Source organism: Staurois parvus, unplaced genomic scaffold (assembly GCF_062004578.1).
Source record: "Staurois parvus isolate SC_StPar_1 unplaced genomic scaffold, SC_StPar_1.0 ptg000727l, whole genome shotgun sequence".
Lineage (NCBI taxonomy): Eukaryota > Metazoa > Chordata > Amphibia > Anura > Ranidae > Staurois > Staurois parvus.
This window is the reverse complement of record NW_028318523.1, coordinates 5,126,234-5,151,446: the sequence shown is the minus strand read 5'-3', so window position 1 is coordinate 5,151,446 and position 25,213 is coordinate 5,126,234. Positions and strand designations below refer to the sequence as shown.

Here is a 25,213-nt window from a genome sequence, read left to right as displayed (position 1 = left end):
CCCCCCTATTACTGTATGATCACACAATTATGTGCAGGTATGTTGCGAACCTATGAGGGGATATCTTTATTACCGGTTTTCGTCTGTTTTCTCCTAGGCCTTCGGTCATATTCTTATACTGGGGGCCAATGGGAGAGAGGACGCCTATAAAGGGAAAAAAAGGTGGAGCGGGTGTTTCCTGGGAGGAGCCCTATCTCTCAAGTGAGCTGTCCTAGAAGATTCCTGGAAATACAGTTAACGGGTAAATAACTGCGTTTTTTCAAAGGTCCTCAGAGATAAAAAGGGTCTCAGGACTAATATTCCAAGCATAGGGATAACTTTTTTATGCAACACTTATATTTAGATTTAAAATTATCAGCTCCAGACATGGTTTCAAACTTTCCAACCAAACACCATAGAGAACCATGTGTTGAAAACCAACAAAATGGCCGCGGCGACACTTCCGGACTTCGTCTTTTTGTTATTATTGAGGTAATGCACTAGATATTTTCATATTTATTTCGAGGTGCGTTTTGGATAAAATAGCAGCCAATCCTTACAGTGGATGAAAAGAGTGAATAAACTTGGGATATTTGTGGACACTATTTTGGACTTCTTTTTGGTGTGTGCATTACTTCTTCTTTTTTAGGCTTTCTTCTTTGTAGGAAGCGGTGCCTTTTTATGACAGGTACCCACTTCCTCCATTCTCACCTAGGCAAGAATGGCATACTTGGGCACAGCCCTGCCTTGTTGTGTCCTCTGACACATTACAATAAACTGCAGTTAACTCACATATCAAAGGTGGTGCTGGGGTCCTGCAGTGGTAAGAAGAAACCGCTTCAGGAAGAGAGTACTGGACCCCGGGTCCTGGTCAGTACCTTATTTTTAAGTCAGCAGCTACAGTTCTGACTTTTAATAAAACAAAGGCCTGAAGTTCCTATTTAGGCTCAATGCACCCTGGGAGTTTTAATAACGCTGGTAGCGTTAGCCGTGTAAAGTCGCATTTTTTAGAACACAAGGTTTTTTTTTAGCGTTTTAGCCACTTTTTTTTCACGTTTTGGGCTTTTTAGTGTTTTGGTGTTTTTAGACAAAAACAAACTTTTTCCAAAAACATAAAACTGCTGTTTTTTTGAGCATTTTTACAGCTAAACTCTAGAATCCCACTAGTTCTGTGTGTGTTGTTTTTTCTGAGACTTTTTGATTTAAAGTAGTATATACAGCACTATAGTAAATTTGCATATGTCCTATATTTATGAATAAATTACTGTTTTAGGTAGTTAATTGCAATTTGGAACATTTTTATAGTTCTATGTTCTGCCACTTGGTTACTTCAATTTTCTGGAAATGTGCAATGGTCACAAACATTTTGAAATGGTGCTGCTATTTGTTGCATTTGTGTGAATGGTGACACTTTTCCAACCATAGAGCAGTTTTGCAGCCAGTGCTCTAGTAATAAGCGCAGTGTTTTGAGAGTAGGGGAGGTAAACTTACATCTGCTACCTGCAAAGAATAATTGAAAAAAATGCTGCCTTAATGTGAACAGTTAACTTTTACATTATTCCTTCTCTTTATATGGATGATGCCACTGTATTTAAATTTTTTTTTTTTGTACTTCTTTTCATAATTGATGTATGTCTTGTCACATGATTTGGCTTTCCCTGCAGGAAAACTTCAGCAGGAGTAGTTTATAGTCCTACTGCCAATCTGATTAAAGAATAAAAAAAACACCTTTTGGAGTATCTTTTATTTTGTGCAAAAACATGGTGTCGGCTATCTAGGGGTAGGTTCTGCCAATCAAAGCCTGTTTCACACCCCTCCAGGCTGTGTGTTTGTTGGTTGGTTGTTCCTAGAATTAGAGAGGTGATGCCTGTTTAGTGGTGGTAGATGGAGGGAATGGGCTGTCCTTTATCTAGGGTGTATCTGCCCACACATTTGATTCTTTGATCATGCGGTTGCACAGATAAGAGGGGAAGAAATTAACAGCTTAGAAGGGAGCTGAAACTGGAACATGCTCAGTTGTGGCAATGGCTGGTCTACATAATCTCCTCTGGTTGTAGTGGGGACACAAACTAGGTTTATTGCAGAATACAGAATGTGGATAACAGGGTATGAATAGCTTGAAATACAGCATGTAATTAAGTTACATGCTGTAGTCTTCTGCTACTGGTCACATGTTCCAAATGATATATATATATATAATCAAAAATCTGTTTAAAATTGTCATACAAATATAGATTTGAAAGGAAATTCTATTTTGGCAGTAACATGGTGTTGTGGATTTCTGCCGATCACAGGCTTTGTCACACCCTTCCAGCCTGTGTCTTAGAATAACAGGGAAGTGAAGCCTCCATCAGTAAAGATATAATATCCCACCCATTATTTTTTTTAAGCTGGTTAGTGGGCATGGATGGGGATGAAGGGAGTGGGCTATCACTTGCCACTGTGTATACACATGTCACTCTGTAGTCATATTGGCTGCTTAGAGGGGAAATGGTCAGGGTTGAAATATACTGAAAACTGAGCATGTGTACTGACTGCCAATGCTGCTCTGCAAAATCTCCCAACAGCAGTGGGGATATGAACAGGAGGGGGAGACAGATCCGCAGGATCAACCAGATTTTTTGCAGAATACAGAGAATGAATACCATAGTGATTGAGAATAAACATGTAGTGCAGCATTTATTCATTTTTAATGATGTGGGTTTTACCACTTGCCCTCCAGAGGAGGCCATTTTTTGTAGTATTGCGCTGTTACTTTCGCTGACAATTGTGTGGTCATGCAACGACTTCTAGCGGGACTGCAGCGGGCATTCTGACACTGGGGGGAACTGACTGTGTCAGTGACATCCCCTGTGACACCAATACAGTGATCAGTGCTAAAAAAAAAAAGCACTGACACTGTACTAATGGCACTGGGCAGGAAGTGGTTAACATCTGGGGTGATCAAAGGGTTAACTGCTTTTTGTGTATGCGCTTTACACTATATAAGTACACTGCTTGGTATGGCTCTGCTATGCAGAGCCATATCAAGCAGTGTTGCAGGAGCTGACGGGAGAGATCTGTGTTTATACGATCACCAGATGCTGGTGGGGAATCGCCGATCGGGACCTGGTGATTGACAGCTGAGGCTGCGTGGGTAGGGTGTGAGCATGCCCCCTGCCCGGAACTGCAAAATCGTGTGTGTACGTATGTGATTTTGCTCAGCCATGCCACCCTGTAGCAGTATTTCACCTATGGAGTGGCATGGAAGTCGTTAATGCATTGCTGAAAACTAAAAATTGCTCCAGCCATTAGGGCTATATGTAAGAGTGTCCCCCCCCCCCCCTCCCCTTACCATATGTTCTTTTTGCCCACCAAGTGATCTGTGCACGTGGGGCCCCTGTTCATATAAAACAAAGTGGTTGATGGGAGAAGTCCTTCAAATATAAGAGGAACTTTTTATTATTTAATCAGCTGATGCTACAAACCTCTGCTTTTCATGACATATTAACCTCCCTAACGGTATTCCCGAGTGTAGCTCAGGGTAAAGTTTCTATACCAAGAGCGGTAACCCCGAGCTACACTCGGGCTTACCATGCGGCGCTGCATAGGGAGTCCCTGCAGAGCTTACCTTGTCCTTCGCTCCCGTGATGTGTCCCCTGCAGCGTCCCCGGCCATCTCCTCCTGGCTGATGCTGGCATCCGCCTCCTGTGTTCCGGTCCCTGTGACGTCGGGACGTACAGGCGCCGGCAGCGGCGGGAAATTTGAAAATTTAAAAATAATTTTTTTCAAAACGATTTTACATAGTAAAACATTGCTGTTTCAAACCATTTCACATACATTTTGTCCCGAGTGCTTTGTCCGGCGCCCTGCCTACATTTTGACTGTTCTTTCTGCCTGGAAACGTAGAAAAGTCCATGGCGTCCAAAAAGCGTCCCTTTAGGTCAAAAGCGGGTTTAGATCAGCTAGAGAACAGCGATAGTAAATCAGAACCACTTGCAGAATTGAGTGATAATGATTCGTGGAGAAATTCGTCAGACACTGAAAACGATTTTGCGACTTTGCTCAGTGATGTGCGAACTTGGCGCTATATTTCAAATTTCAGTGTTTTTGGTTTGATTATATTATTGAATTAAATGTATGATTTAGAATCTTGTTCGGACAGATTTCAGTGAGTTATTCCTAAAAATTACAGCCTACAATAAAAAAAACGACATATTTCCATGCAAAATAATGGTACCGCTTTCAGCACCAAAAATCTGAAATAATCATACCGCCAGGGAGGTTAATGACTAGCTTCATTTGAAACTTCTTACACTGTAGGTAAACTATTACCCAACATACTGCTTGGTGATGCATGCGGACATTGTGTCTGTACATGCTGTAATAGTTTGTGTTACATGTTTTATACTTCTTGCTAAACATCCCTCATCGCTCTCATGGAGACGTGGCACAACTGCTTGGAGTTTGTTGTGTCTGTGTAGACAGATGATCACCCTGATTAATCTTAGTCTGAAGAAGTAATTAACTACAGTTTTCTGTAAGTTTCATAAGCTTCACCTTAAACAACTTTTTTTTTTTTTTTTTCTTTTTAATATCTAGAGGTGTCACTTCCCAGCAAGTGCACAGATTGGGAAAAAATAAAAAACTTCAGAAGATCATGTTGGAGTGTACTTGCAATGACTATCCAAACCAAGCCTAAGTGCGTATGACTTCCAAAGTCCTGTGCTGTTGACTGATTGCTCTGTACCATGCCTTAGCACAATTCAGTGTACCATGCCCTGGCATACTTGAAGAGGTGGGCTTGGGCACAGTTGGAGGATTGCCGAGTGCCTGCAGCTACAGAATTCCCAACATAAATTTGTCCCAAGTTCTTAGCAGCTCAATTCACCCTTTTCCCATGTACTTGTGGTCATCGGGAACAATTACCCCCCCCCCCCCCCCCTTACAGATAAAAATCAGTGGTGCCAGTGGGAACTTATCCAAGAGGCAGAAATTGCGCATTGCTCAAGAACCCCCCTAGCAATCTCTGGAGGAACCCTGGATTAGAAGGTAGTAATGCTGTTGGGAGGAAGCATTGAGCTGCTTCTTTGTGAAACTTGAGAACTCGGTGCCTACAGCTATTGAAGTGAACAAGGGCTTGTTTTTTTTACATACCATTTACCTGCTTGTTAAGATTATGTAAATTCTTTAACGTCCATACCCTGGCCACATATTTCACTTGAAACTTGGAATTGAAATTCACTCATGATACAGTTACAGTGCAATTTGATGGCAACCTGACCTGCTCATTTGTGGCCTTTATTTTTTGACAGGCATGTTGAATAGACTGGTTCAAATCTGAATTTTGAGGAGCATTATCCCCTGAACATATTTGTCCATGGCTGTGAAGGCAGTGTTTTTCAAATTACCCCCCCACCCCTTCCCCCAATTCCCAATTCTAATGTTTAGAAGCCTCCTTGTTCGTGCCATGGTGTTCTAGCAATGTTCAAACCTGACATTTTATATTTTTCATTAATTGTCAAGCTTGTGTACATTTGATGACAAAATAGCCATTTAAAGGCGTATTGAGCCCAAAAACCAGAAATGTAATATATTGCAGTTTACCAATCCTTGGATGTGGTGGCTGTACTCCTGTATTAGCGTGCCCCCACTTTGGAGGAAGGAGCATAGGCAGCTCCTTTTGGACAGCAGCATTGTTGAGCTGGGAGGAGTGTTAATGTACTAGCAGATTTAGATGAACTAAAAAACATTTGAAGCCAAAATCCAGCTTATACTTATAAGCCATTACAGTAAACTTTTTTTTTTTTTTTTTGGGGGGGGGGGGGGTGGTTTTTGTTTTCTGACCATTGTTAGCACCCCTGCCAGTGTTGAATGGTTTTTCTCAACTATATAACTGATGCGTTTTGCTAGAGCACTTGTTTCTCTTGAAAACAGACTTGCTAGCTGGATCAGCTTTCTTGCAATTACAATGTTTGCTTTTGGGTTTAATACTTTAGAAGGGGAGGGAAAGCGTTCACCTGGCTTGCTGACCATGCTGGAGAAAGGCAGTAGAAATTGTCTGTTTTTAGATTCACTTCATGACCTATTTCCAGATTTGTGTTAGGTCTGTATGGAAAATGTATTTTGTAGAAAAATTATTATAATTTGTGCTGTTTATCCCAGAAAATGTACTCAAAAAGGTGAAATTGCCCTTGCTGTAGCTGTGTCTGCTTTTGTAAATGTTCTTCGAAAACTGCTCCGTGCCAGAAGACTGTCAGCCAGTGTTTGATGGCTGGCGTTCTGGAGCTTTCACCAAGGTTCATGTAAATTAAGCACTTCGTTTACTGCAATTAACCCAGACATAGTTCATCATCTGGTGTCTCAGGAATATGAGGACACTGTGTAGACATTCCACGATGTTCACTTCAGAACATTTAATAATGTCTGCTAAATACTAAAGGGGACATCATTTAAACTGATGCCTTCCCTTTAAAATCTGTAAATGTAATTTAAAGCACCTTTAACTATACATGAGGTACCCACACTGCACCAATGTAGAGGTATGGCTGCTATTGATAGCTTCTCTGGTACTGGTAACGCGGTCATGCAACGCTATGTATGTATATGTATATGTGTGTGTGTGTGTGTGTGTGTGTGTGTGTGTGTGTGTGTGTGTGTGTGTATGTATGTGTATGTATGTGTATATATATATGTGTGTGTGTGTGTGTGTGTATGTATGTGTATATATATATGTGTGTATGTATATATTATGCATAGACCGCAAATTTAAACGATTTTACAATCTGCTATAAAACTTATCCAATAAAAAAAAATCTCAAATTTCTTCATACATTTTGGTCAAAATGTTTTCTACTATGTCTTTATAAACAAATATCCCAATAAGTGTGTATTGACTGGTTTGCGTGAAAGTGGGCAGCTCTTAAACTAAAAAAGAAACCCACATTTGGCTTCTAATAAGGAATGGTTCAGCATGACTGGCATTAGTGTAACTTATTTCTGTATGGCTAATATACCTGCGGTCTGTTGCTTTAAAACATATGGTTGTTCCACAAGGTAGCTTGTCCTCAGGTGACTTTATCAGAAACAAGCCATCATGAGCTTGTAGGGAAGTCTCAGATTAGAAAGCTTTACCCAATTTAGTAACTCATCTAAGTACCTAGGATGTTAGTCCTGTTGGTAATAAGAATGCTATTAAAATGCACCGTTGTCACAAGATAACAAGGGCTGTCTTTATAAATACATTGCTTCATTGTGTAGAGCAACATTTTTTTTTTTTTTTTCAATTCTCAACTTTTTTTTTTTTTTTCCAGTTAAGGCACCCTTTTAAAATTCTGCACAATCTTGAGGCACTACATTCTAAAATGTAAAATAAAATTTCCTATAATACAGCAACATCCACACAAGTATGACACTCGGATGTGATTTATTCTTCCAAAGCAAATACACCTTTTATGCACCGATACTGACTAGTAGGGATGCACTGATATAGATACCGGTATCTGTGCTGATACCATGGATTATCTCAACCCACCCCCCCTTGTGAAAATGCTTCCGATACTGGAAACCAATATTTTGGGGTGTGATTTGCGTCAATACAAAATGTAAATTGTACCGCGAAGAATAGCATGCAATTTGAACAGGAATGTGATTCCTTTCCAAATCTCCTTGCAGTTTCCCCATTGTTCCTATGTGAAGCCAGGCTTGTCATAGTTCACACAGGGCTAGTGCTGGAAACCTCCTTGCACTAATCCCATACTGAGTGGAGAGTGGGCACATGGGGATGTATACCATGGTGGCAGATGCTCTGAATTCTCAGCTGTAGGAGTGAAAGACATGGGGAGTTGAAATCCCCACGGCTTTCCCTCCTCTCCTTACAGGGATGACAGTTTGGGCTAGAGGACTTTTGGTTAGCACCGTCACATGGACAGTCTGGACTAGTCCAGAAGCCGTCTAGCTTCTGGACTAGAAAGCTAGATTTCAAATCCCCAGACCTGTGAAGCCGCTTTCTCTTCTCTCCTTGCAGGGATCACCGTACAGGCTAGAGAGCTTCTGATTGGTTGGCGCTGTCCATGTGACTGTGCTGACCAATCAAAAGCTCTCTAGCCCGTACTGTCATCCCTGCGGCTTTCTCTCCTCTACTACAGCGGAGAATCCAAAGCATATGCCACCAAGGTATACATCCCCACATACCCCCTTTTCCACTCTGCTGCACCTCCTTGCACTGCTCCTGTGTGTGCTCCAGGCTATGACGAGCCTTGGTTCACACAGGAGCGGTGGGGAAACCGCATGTGATTTGGTCATGATTGCATGCCTGTTCAAATCGTATGCTATTCTTTGCGGTGCAATTTTACATCCGTACATCTTGTATTGACACAAATCGTACTGCAGAGTATCGGTACTTTGATATCAGCAACTACCTGACCAAAATTATTCATACTTGCCAATCAAAAAAGGGTATCTGTGCATCCCTACTGACTAGTATTCCAGTATTTCCCTTCCCCCTCAGTTTCTCTTCAACAAAAACTCTTCATTTCAGGCTGCAAAGGAACAATATGTGATTATTTTAAAAGGTGGGGGGGGGCACTCTTTTCTAAAACCACTGTATATTGCACCAAAAGCTGGTTTTGCCATCGTTTTAATGTCTATTAATTTTTTTTCCCTTATTTTTGTTTGAAAGTGATGCTAAAGGCAACACAAATAACACATGTTCTACTTACAGTACCTGCTCTGTGTAGTGGTTTTGCACAGAGCAGCCCCGACCCACCGCTTAAGGCTTGCTATGGGAGCACCCAAACAGGCTTGCTCTTGAGCTGCCACTCTATGTACATTCACCCACAGAGCAGCAGCATAGCCCTTCCACGCCATCTCCTCATTGGCTCACTAGCTGTAATTGACATTTTCTTAGCCAATGAGTAGGGCGAGTCCCCGGCGAGCCGAGACTCGTGTACATCGCTGGATCGTGATGGCGCTTAGGTAAGTATGCTGCACACAGGTTGTTTTTCTGTGGTGGTTTTTTTTTTTTTTTTTTTTTTTTTTTTTTTTACCTTCATGTATAGAATGGATTTGAAGTTTTTATTTTATTTTTTTTTACTTTTTACATTTTGGTGAGGGTTGGAGGAGGGGTTGGTATGTGTTGAATTGAAAAACTTTTCTTTCTCTTCCATTTTATTTATTTTTCTTACCAGATTGATTACCGAACATGGGGGCATTTCTGGACAAACCCAAAACTGAGAAACACAATGCTCATGGGGCAGGAAATGGATTGCGCTATGGACTCAGCAGTATGCAAGGCTGGCGAGTGGAGATGGAGGATGCTCACACCGCTGTGGTGGGTATCCCTCATGGTTTGGAAGACTGGTCCTTCTTTGCCGTTTACGATGGCCATGCAGGGTCCCGCGTTGCAAATTACTGTTCTACGCACTTACTAGAGCATATCACAGACAATGAAGACTTCAGGGCAGCAGAGACTCCAGGATCTTCTTTGGAACCTTCTGTAGAAAATGTAAAAAATGGTATTCGAACTGGATTTTTAAAAATCGACGAGTACATGCGCAACTTTGCTGACTTGAGGAATGGTATGGACCGAAGTGGCTCTACAGCTGTTGCAGTCCTTATTTCACCGAGCCATATGTATTTCATCAACTGTGGAGATTCTAGGTCTGTTTTGTTTAGGAGTGGACAGGTTTGCTTTTCTACACAGGATCACAAGCCCTGCAATCCCAAGGAAAAGGAGAGGATCCAAAACGCAGGAGGAAGCGTCATGATTCAGCGTGTCAACGGCTCATTAGCGGTTTCTCGCGCTCTCGGGGACTATGACTACAAGTGTGTTGATGGCAAAGGCCCTACCGAGCAGCTTGTGTCTCCAGAGCCTGAGGTCTACGAAATTGTTCGGTCAGACGAGGATGAATTTATAATACTAGCTTGTGATGGTATTTGGGATGTCATGAGCAATGAGGAGCTTTGTGAATTTGTCAAGTATAGGCTGGAGATAACAGATGACCTTGAGAGAGTGTGTAATTCTGTAGTGGACACCTGTTTACATAAGGTAAGCCATTACCAGGTAAAATCTTATGTCACATGTAAATTACCAGCTACAGGCAATATCTATCTTTTTAAGGTTGGCTTGACCTACTTATAGACCTTTTATAGGTTGGTGAGATGCATGCATGTATTCTTCCAGTGACCAACATAGAAAATGTCTTTTAGAGCAAGCGAGTTGCGTTGGCTGATATTTATCCTTGGAAAGTGGGGGGGTGGAAATGGACGAACACACTTGAGCAGGTTAGAAAACCTGTCTGGTTCTCCAAGAATGATTGTCTGACCAGCATCTGCCTAGAAGTCTCAGATTGTGAGTGGATCCATGGAGAAACTGGTATGCGATGGCAGTGTTCTGAAACCTGGATGTAATGGTATCCAAACACCCTAACCAAAAAAAAAAATTGTTAGTTGACCAGTCTTTTAGATGTGTATCGGTTTCCTTTTATATAGGCTTTCTTTTATTTCCGCCTAGTGATCCTCTGAGTAACACACTTCCTGTCCAAGGATGACAACGCTCACTGTCTGTACAGTATTTATAAAGTTGTAGGCTGCTCTCATGGTTTCAACTACAACACCTCCCTCTCACCTAATACTCACTACAGAGAAGTTGCTTTGTAGTTACAGCAAAAAGTAATTATTTAAGTTGTGTCCATAGGAAGGAAACCATGGGGTTAGAAGCTGATTGACTGACTGCCATGCACAGCTGCACCAGATTGAGAGCTTTTTTTCCTCTGGTTTAGATATATAGCTTAATTCACAAAAACATAAGTATGCGGGAGGTGGAATTGAATTACAAATGTTTAGCAAGATGGTACATCACACCGAATGTGGCACACAGGTTGTGTGGGGAGAATTCACCATTGTGTTGGTGGGGGTGTGGCGGGAGAGGCACGATGTATCATATATGGTGGGAGTGCCTGAGAATACAAGAATTTTCGGAGAAAATAGTGTATTGGATCCGGAAGATTTCTGAAGTTGACGTTATATTAGAGCCAGAGATTTGCCTTCTCCACAGTACAGAGTCCTCAGTGAATAAATACAAAGATTCTGGTACATGGTATTATTTAAATGCAGCAAATGGTCTGATACCCAAGTTCTGGCGGAGACGGGAGGTGCCGAAAGTAGAGGACTGGGTGGATAGAGTAGACCAGATATGTAGGATGGAGAAACTTTACCATATGAATGAAGATATGATGGAGAGATTTTGTGTGAGATGGAAAAAATGGGAAGCGTTTAAATTGAATATGGTATATATGGGGGTATAAGGTAAAATATTTTGAGCACACCTTTCTCTTTTATAAGAAGGATGGGGGAATATGCTGAGTGGGGGGAGGGAAAGGGGGGGTGGGTTGATAGGTGGTTGGGGAGGGGTTTATGGGAGGGTAGAGTTAATTAGGGGAAAAGATAAATTTATTTAAATGTGTTAATGTCCTTTAAGAGAATAAGGATGGTTTAGATATGCATTAAGAGCTCCTATAAATATTCTTTAGGGTGGCTTTCTGATACTTTCTGCATCAAGCTGCAATCTGCCTTTGGGATTCATGCTGGTAACTGTCAGTTTTGCAATGCCTCATGGGACTTGTAGTTCTAAAACAGCTGGAGGGCCACAGTTGCCCACCCCTAAGGCCAATGTTCTGCGAGAGGTTCCCAAAGGTTCCGTTGCAATCTACCAGTCAGTCACAAGCAGCTGATGTTTAGCTTGCATCCCCCACTTGGAGAGTGGAACCAGCCAACAGCGGGTTTCTCCCCTGTTCCCCGATGCCCCCCCCCCCCCCCAGTCTGTCCCCCATTGCTTGTATGTGACATCACCTGAGATGAACAGGAAGGGAGGTGGGGCCTTTGGGGATTACTGTGGCACAAGAGGAAATATCCCAGGATAGGAAACAGCTGTAAATGGTCAGAAGAGCCGGTCAAGGAAGGTGTTTTAGGGAGAGCTGACGCTGAATCCGATGTGCATTTGTTTTTATGTGCCAGTGAACAGGCAGGTGACATGAGCTGTAAAGCTAAACCAGAAAGTTTTTTCCTCTGTGTGTTAATTACAAGAAGGTTTTTACCAAACTGGAAAGCCTTTGGCAGGTAACAGGTTCATTTGCAATTTAGATTGGCAAATGGTTTGTGCTATCTATGGTGTACTGTTTTTCAACCAAACTTGTCATGGGATTGGAACATGTGTTTCTCTGAAACTTTAGTTCGTGTATTTTTTTTTTTTTTTTTCTTTTTTTTTTTTTTTTCTAATGCAAAGGTCTGTGGTAGGTGTATGGTTCTTTTGATCATTGGTTTCCTCTTTCTGACAGTCTTGCTGAGTGCCTAATTTTTACTTTGACCACAGCTCATTTAAATGCTATATGATCAGGCAGTGTGCATGCAAGTCAATACCTAGTCTGTGTTTGAGCAGTTTAGTTACTTTTGATGCTGACTTCAAGTTTACAAAATGTAAGTACAAGCATGGAAATTAACTTTTTTTTTTTTTTTTTTTTTTCCACCCCAACATATTTGAACAGGCAAACATTTTAGGTTTATCCTGTAGAAGAAATATGTACACCCCAACATTTCAGCACTTCCAACCCATAAAATTTAGAATTGGGTGTTCCGATATGGTGCCATCGATTAGAACCATCTTAGGTCCTTTTTCACAAGAGTGGACCAATCTGTTCCTCCTGTCAGTTTTTCGAACCCAATTGGACCATCCATTCTCCTCTATGGAGCAGCAGGTGAAATCGGATGTGTCTTTTAACATATTGGATGTAGGCGGGTGTAAACGGATGAATGGCGATCCGTTTCCCTTCCATCTAGCAGATCAGATGGCAGTCAGGTGTAAATGGTCAGACCATAAGTGGGGCAGCTCTCCAGTGTTCTCACAGTTGTGGATGCCCGAGGTTGCCAAATGAAATGAAAATCATTCAAATTTAAAGACAATATCTAATTTGCATAGGCTTCAAACTTCTACTTTTATATAGGACTGACCTGGCCCGTAAAGCCAACCCAAGAGTTTTTTTGTTTTTTGTTTTTTTTTCCCATTTGTGAAGCCTGATGGTGGAAATGTTCTGGCTTGGGGTTGCTTTAATTACAAGTTGCATAAATTTGACTGAATTCTGCATCATATCAAAGTGTATTTGATGAGCATGTGAGGTCATATTTTTGAATGTTGACACAGGCAGAGTCCTTGAAGCACAATGATCCAAAACCACCATAGTAGGTATCAAATAGAAGAATCAGACTGTTATTGACCAGCTTAGTCAAAGCTCTGATTTTGAATTCCACTTAAATTTTGTGAGGAAGTGAGTGATTTTAAAAATGTAAGTTCATGCATGTGAAGCAATTTTTTGTGCAGTGGACAATTGGTGCACAGTTAAGTAATAAGCCATTTAATAAATGTCAAAGGACAACTCGCTTACATAACAAGTATCAAGAGATATAATGGCCTAATGTGGAAAGTACATTTTGCCTTGGAAGTGGTTTTTACCACTTTTTCCTGCTCCATGCCATGAGGCTTACTGCAATGCATCTCTGGGAGAGGGGGAGGGCTACCTATGCAACATTAAGTAAACCAAAGGAAAGGGAGGAGCAGAGACAAAACACTGATAACATTTAAAGGTACAGTGGGGATCGAAAGTTTAAGCACCCCAGCTAAAAATTTGTATTAATGTGCATAAAGAAGCCAAGGAAAGATGGAAAAATCTCCAAAAGGCATCAAATTACAGATTAGACATTCTTATAATATGTCAACAAAAGTTAGATTTTATTTCCATCATTTACACTATCAAAATAACAGAAAACAAAAAATGGCGTCTGCAAATGTTTGGGCACCCTGCAGAATTTATAGCATGCACTGCCCCCTTTGCAAAGCTGAGACCTGCCAGTGTCATGGATTGTTCTCAATCATCGTCTGGGAAGACCAGGTGATGTCAAGCTCAAAGGTTTTAAATGCCCAGACTCATCTGACCTTGCCCCAACAATCAGCACCATGGGTTCTTCTAAGCAGTTGTCTAGAAAACTGAAACTGAAAATAGTTGACGCTCACAAAGCTGGAGAAGGCTATAAGAAGATAGCAAAGCGTTTTCAGATGTCAATATCCTCTGTTCGGAATGTAATTAAGAAATGGCAGTCATCAGGAACAGTGGAAGTTAAAGCAAGATCTGGAAGACCAAGAAAAATATCAGACAGAACAGCTCGCAGGATTGTGAGAAAAACAATTCAAACCCCACGTTTGACTGCACGATCCCTCCAGAAATATCTGGCAGACACTGGAGTTGTGGTACACTATTCCACTATAAAGAGATACTTGTACAAATATGGTCTTCATGGAAGAGTCATCAGAAGAAAACCTCTTCTACGTCCTCAGCACAAAAATCATCGTTTGAACTTTGCAAATGAACATATAGACAAGCCTGATGCATTTTGGAAACAAGTTCTGTAGACCGATGAGGTTAAAATTTAACTTTTTGGCCGGAATGAGCAAAGGTACGTTTGGAGAAGAAGGGGCACAGAATTTTAATGAAAAGAACCTCTGTCCAACTGTTAAGCATGGGGTTGGATCAATCATGCTTTGGGGTTGTGTTCCAGCCAGTGGCACAGGGAACATCTCACGAGTAGAAGGAAAAATGGATTCAATAAAATTTCAGCAAATTTTGGATGGTAACTTGATGCCATCTGTGAAAAAGCTGAAGTTAAAGAGAGGATGGCTTCTACAAATGGATAATGATCCTAAATACACCTCGAAATCCACGGGGGGATTACATCAAGAGGCGTAAACTGAAGGTTTTGTCATGGCCTTCACAATCTCCTGACTTCAACATAATTGAAAATCTATGGATAGACCTTAAAAGAGCAGTGCGTGACAGAGAGCCCAGAAATCTCAAAGAACTGGAAGACTTTTGTAAGGAAGAATGGGCAAAGATACCTCAAACAAGAATTGAAAGACTCTTGGCTGGCTACAAAAAGCGTTTACAAGCTGTGATACTTGCCAAAGGGGGCAGTACAAGATATTAACTCTGCAGGGTGCCCAAACTTTTGCAGACGCCATTTTTTTGTTTTCTGTTATTTTTGAAAGTGTAAATGATGGAAATAAAATCTAACTTTTGTTGACATATTATAAGAATGTCTAATCTGTAATTTGATGCCTTTTGCAGATTTTTCCATCTTTCCTTGGCTTCTTTATGCACATTAATACAAATTTTTAGCTGGGGTACCCAAACTTTCGATCCCCACTGTATATGACAGTCGTGAAACATGACAAGGTGTACTTACTTTTTCAGATGACTATGTTGCTGGGGTCAGTTTAATAGTGACACTTAAGCCAGCTATAGATGAGTCAAACAATGAAATTCATGTCAATCGTCTGATCGTTCGTTTTTCACATCATTGGTGTGCCAGCTGCGAAACTGGATTTTCGTGTCCTAATCTAAAGTGCCTGATCCAACATGCTGTGTTTTTTTTTTTTTTTTTTTTTTTGTTTTGTTTTGTTTTTTTTGCTTTTTAAAAAAAAAAAAAAACAAAAATCAGACAATTGATGGCACGGTGTGTAATTTTTTTCATTTTTTGAATGATCGTGTTTGGTTTTCATCCTTGCATGGGGTGGGTGGAGGTGAGCTGTGCAAAAAAGATAAATTGGGAAATTTTCAATACTCTGATCTCACAAAACATTTAGAAAACTTCCCATTCATAAAATCTCTGCCTGCACAGCACCACCCACAGACAGGTGTGGATGAATTATGTTAGGGACGTATGCATATTAGGATTTCCAGCAAATGGCGGGTATTGTAGTTTGAGTAGAGCGATGCACTTGATCGCAATATACGTGACTGTATGCAGTCAGTGGAAGAAAAAGGATGTCTCACAGTGGGGTCTGTGTGGTAAAACCAAAGGACAATAAGTGTTTAAAATGAGTCTGATTGAAAAATACAAACACTTTGCTTTAGAACATTGAGCAAAATTGAGAAATATAAGAGGTTCACACTTGCGAATGTACCCTGCCTGCGATTTATGTGGGGTGTACCACAACTGACTGCAAGAGGCAGCCCCATTGAAAGTAATAAGACCATTGGCTCCCGTGTCTAATTGCACCCACTTGCATGTTATCACTCTTGTAGCGATCACATTTGAGTGATTGACCCTGGACCAAGACTGTCTGTGTCCAGGGCTGATTGTAATTACACACCAATGTGTGCGATCAGCTCAGAGAGCCGACAGCCCCCTATTGCTTTTAATGGGGCTGCTGGCTAATCGCGGGAGTTCACGCTGGGGTTCTCGCATATAATCGCAGGCAGGGTGCATTCGTAAGTGTGAATGCGCCCTTAGGGGGGTGATTTATTAAAACTGATGCCCTCAGAGGCTGATTGGCTACCATGCACAGCTGCACCAGATTCTAACTACTTTTTTGCTTAAGCTTTGTCAACAAAGCCTGGAAGCTGATTGGTTTTTATACAGATCTGCACCAGATTTATCCTCCAGGTTTCGTAAATACCTCTCATGGTGTCACCTTTTGATGATGGTTTAATTTATTGACAAATGTGTACAAGTGAATTTGATACATGTAAGTACTTAAATGTATTGTTTGGAAACAATTTTGCATCTTATAAAGATTTCAATTAGGACAAAGCAAAAAACCTAACCTATTTATTTCTTTGTCAAAAACCTTTGGGCTGCAGTTGGCTTTTTTAAGGACATGAATGGAAGAATACCTGCAGTGGCTTACATTACATTGTTTACCAATGTGTTTATTTTGATAACAGGGAAGCCGTGATAATATGAGCATTGTACTGGTTTGTTTTCAAAACGCCCCCAAGGTGTCGGAAGAAGCCATCAAGAAAGATGCTGAGCTGGATAAACATTTAGAATCAAGAATTGAAGGTATATCTTTGACATTATTTGTGTTCTGCCTTGTTAAAGGGATTTCCCGGTTTAAATAGTAATGTTCTTTGCTTTTTGCCTCTTATGTACTGACACTGACGCACAGGTGACCGAATCTCCTGCAGCCCTTTGTTTACTGTGCCACTGTATGATGTAGAGGTTCTTCACCTCCAGAAAAATGGAGAACCTGACCATATCCTGGTGATGCCAGTTTTTACCTGTTTGGAAGTCGTTTTTCTAGATCTCAATCACAGTAAAATCTACATGTCACAATCAAAGGGGACCTGTGTGTGTGTGTTACTAAATGGAAAGGTTCCCAAACAACACTTTTTAAGAAAACCTGTGTTTTTAAGTATGTGATCTGCCACTGCTGATCTCTTCTGATGTTGCCAGTTTCCTGGCTGTCCAATGGTTACGGTACTTTACTGTTTGAGCATTTTCTAGGACAAAATCTTCGGACTTTATTCTGTCAATATGCTCATTTCAGGTCTGCATGTCAAAGTTTTGGAAGCCAGAGATGGCGTAAATCCTTTTTAGGAGGGGTCTCAAAATAGAGGCCTCCACACTTCTCAGAAGAGGTTTAAACTATATCTAAAATAAACTTTGTCATCCTTGTCTCAATGGAGAGATACCTGTCCTGTAGACACAATGGGAAATCGGAGGCAGCCGCTTAAGTAAGATTAGACAGTTGTCGTCCGAATAGGTGTCTGCTTGGGAAGATTTCCCCCTTCTGTTGTCAAATCAGTTTAGATCTCCCTTCACTTTCAGTCCTAGGGACAGTGGTTCGGCCGGGACAGAAATGACAAGCACTTTGAGCTTACCACTCAATCAAAAAATAAAATGACTTTAGAAACCCTTTAAATTGGTATTAACCCCAAACCAGCAGTAGTAAACCTTTAAAAAGTAAAGTCCTAATGTGCCAGTATGCTTCACCGACTAGCACATTATGAAAGGCTTACCTGAGAACGAAGCCCTCCAGCATTGCACTGTCATCTCTTCCATCTTCTGCTTCCCATTTCATCTTCACCTGGTCTTCCTTTCAGGTTCCCAGGCTGCGGCCACTTGAATGGCCGAAGCTGCAATGACGTCACTCCCATGCATGCACATGAGCTGCGGCGGTGGAACACAGCTCTAAAGGAATGGCATTCAGAGCGCATGCGCTGTGAACTCACCTGCTGCCGCTCAATAGAATATCTCGTAAACGGCGCACATTTAGGAGATTTATTAAAGCTTACCTGTAGGTAAAGGTATAAAAATGAGTTTATTGCCACTGCAGAAGTTTTTTGGAAACAAATTGGCCTCTGTTAACTCACATTACAATTACAACAAAGTTGATGGTGAGATCATAAATTTACACTCCAGCTATCTAACCTGCGGCTAAAGGAAATGTTTGTTTTTAAAGCGATATTAAACCCCAAAATAAAAATGTATTTCAGTTTAGCGACCCAAAGATGTGGCTGCATTTAGTGTCAGGCTTTTTTTTTTTTTCCCTTTCTCACCTGTTGATCTTACCGGTAAGATTTATCCCAAAAGATGCTGCTACTGTTCCTGCTTAAAGTGTTAGCTGGAGTTCACCTTTAATTTGTTGGTCAGGTCCATCTAAAGTTTGTTAGTGTACCTAACATAACCCTCCACACAGATTGTTAGTATTGCTGTCCAAGGTATCTGTTGCTCCTGGAGTGGAAACTGCTTAAAACGGGAAATGTTACTGGATCATGTGAAAATTAAGGGGGGACTGAAAAGCCTACAAAAAAAAACAAAAAACCTACCACTTCTAAGGATTATTAAGGCCCTATATATTTTGTTTGGTTTATTATAGTTGTACGTTCTTGCTTTGTAATTGCGGCCTAAAGGAGACCTTTTTATTATTGGTGGTGATTGTCTGTCTACCTTATCCTATTTGTAGTTGTAAGGTAAATGAGAGATGGAGGAGTTGACAGAATAATTTCATGTGGTGTCCAAAAATGGCTTCTGTGTTGGAGATTATTTTTTTCTTAATTTTTTCATTTCAGTGGGCCTTTTAAAGCATATGAACACTCAAATGTAGCATGTCCTAGTTAAATTTCGACATACATTATAAAACGATATACGCTTAGAAGTACAGGCCACATGAATGAATGGGAATCTTTACCTATATTTTTTTTTTCTCTTGATGTGTCAACGAACTCTTATGCAGGCCATACATTAGTAGATTTCAGTATGGGAGAATCTTTATTAACATTTATACTAAAAAAAATTTTTGTACCTTTTTTGAAGAATGGACGAATGTAGTTTGAAAGTTTTTTTTCAACTGCTTTTAACGGTGTATTTTTGTAGTATGTAGTTCCTGAGCGAAAACGACATTATCTGAAAAAAATCCATCCTGCTCCTTCGACATTTCTTGTGACCGTTCAGTTTCCTAATCATGGTGGGGTCAAACCTACATTCGTTTTTTTTTTTGTGTTTTTTTTGTTTTTTTTTTTTTTACCACAAACCTTTTCTTAAAATAATATTTTTCAAACAAAAAAACCTTACATGTATGGTCAACATAGGTTTGTTTTCTCTCATTAGATCATTAAAATAACATGAGGGATTGTTTTCTCTTGTCTTGTGTAAGATTATAGAATGCAGCTTTTTCCAACCTGCTGTGTTTACAGTTCTAACTAGCTTTCACTAGGGCCTAATCTGCATGGGTGATTTCTAGTTGTCTTCACTTGATTGCTAAAACAGTGGGGCCCTATAGAGCAAGCTGTATGGTCTTATGTAGCCAAGGTTACCAAAGATTCACGCAGTGCTGCAATTAAAGAGTTTATACTGTATTTAGCGTTTTGAAGATATGTATGTAGATAGAGGGAGCTTCTAAATACCAGCATTGGAAGGTTACTTCATCCTGACTTTTTTTTTTTTTTTCTCCTCCCAAATGTCAGGTATGTTTCCCAAGGACAGGTGGGAAACCTGTAACATTTGTATAAAAGAATGCATTTAAAATTGGGTATTAAACTTCTATGGTTTATAATAACAGGGTACATGTGCGCTAGGTAGTGCAGGGAAAAAGCAGCTGACATAAAAGGCAAAACCTCTTAACCTTCATAAAATCTAATATATTCAGAGCTAAAATTCAAGTAACACCAAAATATATGCAGGTAAATTTGCGCTGTAGAGCGCTAAAGTTATATTAAAGTGCAATGAACGTCCACGGACGTAACTGTGCAGGTATTGAACTTGGCAATAAGAATAAGCGCAAGTCCCAAACTCTATATAGAGGTGAAAAACGTGACACCAGTGATGTGGAAATGAGTACATTGCACTAACCGGACAGCGCAATGTTATGTATATTTGAGTACTTAAACCACTCCTGGTCCTCCTGGATTCATTTTTTGCTTGGCAATTATTAATAAACATACTACACTATTAGCCTTTTCTGTTTGGGCTCATTTGATTTCGACCCCCCCCCCCCTTAAGATGGATTCTTGTCCTGCTCTGCATCTGCTACTGAGAGTACCCCCCCCCCCCCCCCCCTTTGGTGGTGGCATTTGATACCCGTTACCTGGAGAGTGATCCCCCTGGTGGATGGTTTAGTGTTCTTGATCCCTGGAGATTGATGACCATATGATTACCTGTCTTTCGGTTGATTGGCCAGTTGATCCTTGGATTTTCATCTTTCCATACACAGAGGACCAGGAGTGGTTTAAGTACTCAAATGCGCATAATTGGTTAGTGCAATGTACTCTCATTTCCACATCACTGGAGTCACGTTTTTCATCTCTATATAGAGTTTGGGACTTGTGTGCTTATTCTTATTGCTAAGTTCACTACCTGCACAGTTACGTCCGTGGACGTTCATTGCACTTTAATATAACTTTAGCACTCCACAGCGCAAATTTATCTGCGTATTTTTTGGCGTTACGTGAATTTTAGCGCTGCATATATTAGATTTTATGGTTTTATAATTTATGTATCTTGCCAACAGCCATATTTGCTTATTGCATAAACTTACTGTGGTGCCTACTTGGTATCCTTGCACAGAAGCATTACTACTTTTTCTGGAATATTGGCTCCATCAAACTGTTTGTGGCTGCATCTATGGCTGAAGGTTTTTTTTTTTTTTTCCTGATGTTGCCTGTTGGAACCTTCTCAGTCAGCTTAGTCTTCTATCTGAACCTCCTCAGTCTGGCATTGGTCGCAGCATCTGACTAGCTCTATTTTTGGCATGTAACAAGCGGCCTATTTTGGCTAAAGCAGAATTTTCTACATCAAGGTCACATTTCCTCTGACAGATTACTGCTTTAATACAGCCATCTTTGTCCAAAAATGCCGTCCCTCTTCTCCTACCCTTGTTGCTCAACTGGTGTTGGATCCCATATGCCAGTCCTAAGGGATGCAGACAATGAAGAGAATATTGAGGCAGTACTGGTGGAAGAACTTTTCTTTCCCAGATTATCACTATATTGAACAGGGAACTTAAAGCAACATGTGTGCCAGCATTGAGAAGCTCATTGCCTGTTTCTGCAAAAGCCTTGGTATTCTGCAACCTGACTCTCCTCTGTATCACCATGCCCCTTTGGGGTACAGTGAGACCTGCAAAGCATTCCTTGTTCATGAATCTGTTGAATATCTAGTCAAACAATTGGGTCACTCCTGAAAGCATGTTCTCTCCCATATCTTTACTGAATTTTATCCAGTGGAAAAGGTTTGCAAATAAGTGGGTTATTCCTGTATTTTATCATGCTATCTGTCTTAAATATCTCCTTGTACTTGTTGAAGATGTTTCTCCTTCCAAAGATTCTATAGATGGAAATTTTGAGATGCTCTTTTAATCTTGCCGGCCCTGTCCTGCCACCAGCTCTCGCTGCAATTTCAGTATGTCAGACTGCAGCCACATAAATTAGGACAACGAACAACTAACATGACCCCGTGTTTCAGGATTGTGCTTCTATGGAGCAATTAACAGCAGTTTACTTCTACTTCTAATCTCCATTATCAATTCTTGGGCAATTTTTTGTAAAAGTGTGCATGGTATTTGCCAAAAGCTTTGAACCAACTCTTGTCCCAGAGAGTCATTGTGTCTGTGCTTCCATAAGACAGGTTCAAAGGATTCTACTCAAACTTTTTCAGTGGGTCAAAGCCCAACAGAGCTATTTTGTCCTATTCTCAACTTGACATCCCTTAACAATTCCCAAATTTTGCAGATCAGTAATTGCCTCTGAGACAAGTGGCATAAGTAGGCATCCTAAATATACATGTCCCTGTTTTACCCACCTCATCAGTGCTTTCTCTGCTTTGCAGTGGCAGGCAACCAGTTAAGACAGGCTGCTGATTGTACCTTCATAAAGCCACTAGCAGCCTGTTTACATTGGCCTGCACAGTAAAATGTATAGGGTGACTGTCAACCTGGTTTAGGTCTGGGCAGAGGTACTGCTATATGCTTTTAACACTTTTACCCCCTTTCTGTCCAGGGCAATTTTCAGCTTTCAGCGCTATCACACTTTGAATGACAATTGCGCGGTCATGCAACACTGTACCCATATGAAATTTTTACCATTTTTTTTTTGAGACAGATAAAGCTTTATTTTGGTGTTATTTATTCATCGCTGGGATTTTTATTTTTTTTGCTATGTAAATGAAAAAGTAAACATTTTGAAAGTGTTTTTCTTATACAATTTTGCAAATAAATAATCTTTCATCATAAATCTTGGCCGAATTGTATTCCGTTATCTTTTTAGTAAATAAATATAAGCCAAATTAGTTTATAACCAAAAATTATAATTTTTAAACTTTTTTTTACATTTTAATTTTTTTCTTTGTTTTCTTTTTTTTTTTCATACTGTCACCCTAGCAGTACAGTGTCACCATGGTGACACTGTACTACTTGTGGTGGCTGATGATTTTTTTTTTTTTTTACACTGATTGCTTTTACACCCATATAGGATGTAAAAGCCAATCATTTTCTTTCTCTCTGTCTGCATTCTTGCAGCCATTGAGAACTACTGAGTGAGCTGTGATTGGTCACAGCTTGTCACATGGTACAAGGCTGTTGTGAATAGCCTTGTACCGTGTGACCTCTGTGATCATTCACAGATTTCACACACAGTAAGCAATGATGTCACAAGTGACATCTTGCTTACTACTTTGCATGTGATCACTGATTGGCCAATCAGTGATCACATGATCGGGACCTCGTACAGAGGTCCCGTCCGACGATTGGTGTTTCACTGTGTCCGGAGGACACAGCGGGCACCGGATCGCGGTGCTGCGCGCTCCCAGGGAGCGCACAGAGCTAGAAATGGCGGGTGCCGTTTATCAATGGCAACCCGCCCCTGGAGTGCCACCGTCCTGCCGTTTATAAACAGCAGGTGGTCGGTAAGTGGTTAAGTGTGTTGCAATGTACTGCTGTGATGTGTAGAAACACAGCATAAGGATCCTTCAGGTGTGCTCTGGCCTTTCGCAGGAGAATTCATACAGAGTGTATTTTTCTGTACCGCAGTGCTTGGCACCCAGGGGCTCTGGCGGTGTCAATGGGGCACATAGAAAAAATTGTTTTCTTTGTGCACTTGTGGTAACTGATGTTGATCTGATGTCCAGATAATGCCAGTCGCACCTATTGTCAACGAACTCTAAGGCTGACAAATCCATTATATGAAACTTATGAATATGATGCAACTTACGGGAACAAATGCAAAAGTCCCAATTTCATTCTAGTATTCGTTTGAGTAAAATTGTGTATTTGAGGGAAAAAAAACAAACTATCTTTTCTTACAGGAGCTTTGCAGCCACAATGTCTTAAAGCCATTGATGATGCAATTTTCTGTCCTGCAAACACAGAAAAATAACACTGACTGTGTTGATGGATGGGGAAAACCCTCCTGCAGTGCTATTGTGTTCTGTTGATGGGGAGCCTTCCCTGAAGGCAGAACACAATGATAGCTGCTGGCAGTAATCTCATGCAAAAAATCCAACAGGCTGGTTGTACTGAAGTCAATTGATTTCTAGCTTGCCCATAGATGGTTTCGTTCCATCTATTGGCATTCAGCCATGTTTACACAGTTGTGGTTGAAATTTTGGTCACACGAGACTAATAACTTAGGTGGACCTAGTTGATCCTTCACTAACCCCACGTCTGGAAACAGAACAAGATTAACACATGTTACTCTTACCAGCAACATATATCTGCATTGTATATGTATAGTTTGTTGACATTTGAAGTCATGCCATCTTGTGGGGTTTTGTTGGTATATACACTGAGGATCCTAGTTCCTGCTTCCCTAGAATAACATGACATGCTGTTAGCATAGTTGGTGTGCTTCGCGGTGATATAAGTTTACATAAAGCTCTGTATTTATAGCAACACACAAGTTGCTATGTGTCTGGTTTGTTTCATTGTTGCCAAAATAAAAATTGTTACTATTTCTTCCTCCTAGAAATCATGACAACTGCTGGGGAGGAAGGAATGCCAGATCTCGCTCATGTAATGCGCATCCTGTCAGCAGAGAATATCCCAAATTTACCACCTGGAGGTGGATTAGCTGGAAAGTGAGTGGTTGAGTGGTATTTTATGGAAAATTGAGGCTGTGCCTATTAAAGGGATGGGTTTAAAACTGAACTCCATAAAAACGTTCATTGATGCCCTTTCATGTGTGTTAAGGAGAAAAAAAAAAACAAAACCTAATGGTGAAAGCAAAATTAAGATCCAGCGGAAAAGAAATCAATATTTTTCTTTGATTGAGATTATAGAAATTTAGGAACCCCTCCGCATATGCTGTTTTTTGTAGCCTACTGAAAGGATTCATAGGCCAGGCTACACTTTCTTCACAGAAGTGGTTTTCTCATTAGCAGTGACTTATTCCTTAAACTGGCCATAGATCGAAATTCGGCCATTTCTCCAGGCACCTAACAAATGTTTATATGGCTGTCCCTGTTTGACAGAATTCATTTGACTTCTTTTGAAGGGAAGTTATGGAAAGCTTTTCAAGCTGCTGATCCCTGTATTTTGACGGACTGGTCCTGTTGTCAGAATACATTTTCCCGGCAGGGGAGGATTCCTTCATTTACCTAACTTTATGTAGGTGGAATAATTATCATATTTTTTTTGCTTTTTTGATCAGCCAGTGGGCAGAGCTGGACACACAAAACTCAGCCTATGGACCACTTTAACCTCAGTGTTCAGGCAGGCAGCCACTGTTTGTTGTAGCTAAATCATAGGGCTCTGGGATTTTTGTGCAATTAAAGTGGTAATAGTTAGTAAGCAAACTAAAGGAATGGGCCCCCATGCAGGTTTTAGCCATAATTTACTAGTATGCACTACATACTAGCACATTATGACAAATTGAGCCCTCCATCGCTGCGCTCTGGCCGGTTCCCTGGTGCTTCCATCTTCAGCCGCTTTTTT

The 25,213-nt window shown here is 40.7% G+C and overlaps 1 protein-coding gene across 5 annotated transcripts in view; it reads left to right on the top strand.

The window, feature by feature from the left end:
• The window catches only part of PPM1B (protein phosphatase, Mg2+/Mn2+ dependent 1B), a 128,282-nt gene that overhangs the window by 85,374 nt on the left and 17,695 nt on the right, over window positions 1-25,213 (top strand). For all 5 annotated transcript variants that reach the window (XM_089653934.1, XM_089653935.1, XM_089653932.1 and 2 more), the window contains exons 2-4: window positions 9,147-10,006; window positions 16,731-16,848; window positions 24,246-24,357. In XM_089653934.1, coding sequence (XP_089510060.1) covers window positions 9,161-10,006; window positions 16,731-16,848; window positions 24,246-24,357 — 1,076 coding nt within the window. In that variant the 5' untranslated portion in view covers window positions 9,147-9,160. The remainder of the gene's footprint in view (window positions 1-9,146; window positions 10,007-16,730; window positions 16,849-24,245; window positions 24,358-25,213) is intronic.